General features: G+C 44.4%; 1 protein-coding gene across 1 annotated transcript in view; it reads right to left on the reverse strand.

Moving 5' to 3' along the window:
* The window catches only part of OVCH2 (ovochymase 2), a 19274-nt gene that overhangs the window by 6305 nt on the left and 9129 nt on the right, over positions 1–3840 (reverse strand). The window contains 3 exon segments of the mRNA XM_007459869.1: positions 721–845; positions 972–1062; positions 2747–2770. Of these exon segments, the coding sequence (XP_007459931.1) occupies positions 721–845; positions 972–1062; positions 2747–2770 (240 nt within the window).

Raw genomic sequence — 3840 nt, forward strand, 5'->3', positions numbered from 1 at the left:
AAAAAAAAAAAAAAAGACTTATGGGGAACTGACCTTTCATGATAGTGCAGGCTTGTCTAAATCAGGGTTTCTCGACCTCAGCACTACTGACATTTTGAACTGGAACGTTCTTGGTGTTCAGGCTGTTCTGCATATTGTATGATGTTTTGCAGCAATCCTGGCCTCTACCCACTGGATGCCAGTAACATTCCCTCTCGTTGTGATAACAAAAATGCTTCTAAGACATCGCTAAGTGTCTCCTGGGGGAGGGAGGGGGTGGGAAAAATCATCTGCAGTTTAGAACCACAGAAACACTCCTCTATTTCTGTTTCTTGTATAAGTAACCTTTATCTCCTCCTGGGGTTATCTGTTGGTATCTTCCTTCTGAACTGGACGAGGCAGGTAAAGGTCATTTTCATGCTTAGGAGAGCAGCATTCTGCCCGGGAGGCCCCAAGAGGCAATGTTATATGTCTACATTTTACTCCTGATGGGCTCCAGGTCTGGCAAGTGAGTCTAGGAAGCCTGTTTCCACGGGCAGCAGATGCTGTAAGTGAATTGCACTGTGGCCCTTACAGCCCTCACACAGGCTCATATTTTGTTCCTTTCCACGGTCAATTCTAAGTCTCAAAATTGGAGATAGGAGGTACTTATAGATGCCTCAGGGCCAGATATATTGTAACCAGGCCCCATTAAGTCCTCCTAGCACTAGTGTCCATTTGACAATGTGAAAACCCACTCACCAATAAGTGTGTCTTCTAAAGAATATATTGACGGGTAATTGTGGTGACAAGACTCTGCATCGAAGTGGGAAAAATTGAGGAGCACGTGCATTCCCTCTGGTACAAACAGGGTCCAGACACGCAGTCTGAAGGTAGATACGTTGAGAGGGTATTATTTCTAGATGGAAAGCGATTGTCACAGTCCAATGAGTGGGGCCGAGTCAAACTGGAGGTGGGAGTCAAGGGCAGGGGAGGCAGCGGGGGCTACTCACTGCTTGCTCTCATAATACAGGAAGGGGCTTTCTGGGAAGTTCAGCTCCCCTTCTGATGCTCTGATCACACGGTCCTGCTCACTGCATGAGGCTGCGAGGGAAAGCCACGCGAATCAGCGCTGACAGTGATGGCTACAGCCACAAGAGCCCCTTCCCTCCAGAGCCTGTACAGACACTGGGGCCTCCTGGTTCTTCACACACGCTTCCTTTCTCCACGAAATCTTTTCCTATCTTGGCTTCTATGCTGCCTTATTTTTTGTTTCTTGTAGCTCCTGCCTAACCTTGCGATTCTACGATTTCTTCTTTACTCTTCTTTCTTTGACCCCATAATTCCACTCTATAGATACAGGTATTTCCTAGGTTCTCTTCTTAGTTTTCATCTCTCTGTACACGAGCCCTCTGATCCATTTCATTCACACCATCAGTTTCAACTATTACCTCTACCTGAACTTCTGATTTTTCAACCGTCTCCTAGATATCTCCCCTGAAACTTAACATGCTACCAAAGGACTTCCTCTGCTTCCACTTCTGATTTGACCAGCTTATGTGCCCTTTTCTTAGCTTTCCATGCTCAGAACTTTGGTGTCATCCTTCATTCCTTCCCTCCCTCACCGCTCTTAACCTTAATGACTATCCTGGCCTAATTCATCCTGTTTCTATGCCCTCCTTTTCATTCTCTGGCCATTGCCCTCGTTCAAGCATTATATTCTTGTCTCTTGAACTAATGCATAATCTCATAAGTCCACCTTGAATTATTGATATTTTCCTCTCCAATTTATCCCCTGTGTGCAGTTCTTACAGCACTAGAGTATAGCTCTAATCTGTTTATCTAATCAGTCAGCTTCCTATTACTCAATAAAGTCTAAATTTTCTTGAGGGGTCTTCAAAGTTTCCATATTTTGTTCTCAGGTTACCTGTTTAATCTTCTCCCTCACAAAACATCATCACATAGCGTACACTTCAACTGATTGACTTACTGGGTCTCTATTACATCCTCAATTTTCATATCTCCATATTTTAGTATCCATCTTCTGATAAGGATGATTCCTTGAGCTGGAATATTTTTCTTTACCTATATCCCATTTCCACCTGACAAAATGCTACTCATCCTCTGTTCTTTAAGGTTAAGCTTAAAAGATGTCTGTGCTCCAAGTCTCCCTTGTCTTTCTTCCCCCCCGCTAGAAGTAGCCACTCACTCCTCTGAGCTCTCAGGGTACTCTTTTTCTACTTTGCTCTTTGGAGATAGCGCCACAGACTCACAGAACCACTGAAGATTTGAGCTAAAGAGCCTTTGAGACCACCTGGTCCAAACTCTTTCCTTTTTGGATGAGGAAACTCAGGTTCAGAGGTAGGAAGGAGCCTGCCCAAAGTCACACAGTGAATTCATTTCAGACCTACAATGTAACCCTGGGGGTGAGTCCCTTATTCTTTCAGGACAAGGTGTGTAGCTTCCGGACCACATCTGCCATGCCCCACCTCCTCCCTTGTGTCTTGGATCCAAATCTGGGATTTGCCAACTGTTTGCTGAATTGAACTGGAGCTCTGGATTGACAAGTGAACTCAGAGGGAATGTGGCACTCCTGCTGGGTGAAGGGATGAATTCACCCTCCCTGGCTGGAGATGAATGGCTGTGGGTGCGCCTAGTGATGGTTTTATACCTAGTGATTATGGAGAGCTCTTGCAGAGAAAGACTTTTGATTATAAAGGAACCAATATTCAGAAATCCTAGAGATTAATTCATGTTCCTGGAAGAACAGGCTACAAGAAATACCCACCTCTGGAGTGCTTTCTCAGCTTCCCTGGGAAAGAAAAAGAAAGATGCAATTCGAGGTTGTGATATCCTGAACAATATTTCAAGAAGTTAGCATCTCCCTGGCTCGAAAGTGCAGAGGTTGTTAAGTCAATTTGCAACTAATGAAAATATAATCTGTGGAAAGAACAGAAGGGATAAATTGACAAAGCAGCAAAGTGGCCTTTGTGCTTTAAGAAGATGATTTCACTCTCTTTATTAAGTGGGCTGCTTAGCTTGGGGATTACACAAAGCAAGAAGAGGTCATCTGGTCTACCCCTCTAATTTTGCATGAAAAGGGAGGCTGGAGATGGAAATAACACACCCACAACTGCTGGATAGCTACAAGTTGAACTGAGGACTCCGAAACCTGCTAGTGTACCATATACTTGAACACAAACCCAGGTTCTTCCTGAACTAATTTCAATTAACCCCTTTGGGAAAGAATAGAAGTCCTATTTTAGGCTGGAAGCCACCAGTTAAGAAAACAATTAAGTTGGATTTGGAGGCAAAAATGAAGTTTCAATTAACTCATTGGTGAATCTGGTAGAAGGATGTATACAGACGCTGGCCTTTTCAGACTTATGGCACCTGGCTCTATGCCAGGCCTTCTCAACCACATTACTAACATATGGGACTAAATCATTCTTTGCTGTGGGAGGGGGGGCTGTCCCGTGCACTGTAGGATGCTTAGCAGCATCCATAGCCCCTACCCCCTAGATGCCAGTGGCACCCCTGTCCCCTGTTGTGACAACCAAAAGTGTCTCCAGACATTGTCCCGTGGGGGGCAAAATTTCCCCTCATTGATAACCACTGATCCATGCTATAGCTTGCTGAATCTTGCTAGCAGAGTTGAGAAGTGGTGAGACAGTTTCAATTAAAAGCAAATTTGACAAAGTCTAGGATGGATGTATTCACGTTTCATTGAATATTTGTACACTGTACCACACATCATAGTTTACCCTTGTTTTAGACTCAGTAAGTACCACAGTCCTTATGTGAGACACTAAGAACAGAAGCAGAGGTTGTCTGCTCAGTGGTCCTGACTTGTCTAGACTCTGCTGATGCTCTCTCTTTCCC

This window comes from Lipotes vexillifer, unplaced genomic scaffold (genome assembly GCF_000442215.2).
Source record: "Lipotes vexillifer unplaced genomic scaffold, Lipotes_vexillifer_v1.1 scaffold61, whole genome shotgun sequence".
NCBI classification, from domain to species: Eukaryota; Metazoa; Chordata; class Mammalia; order Artiodactyla; family Lipotidae; genus Lipotes; species Lipotes vexillifer.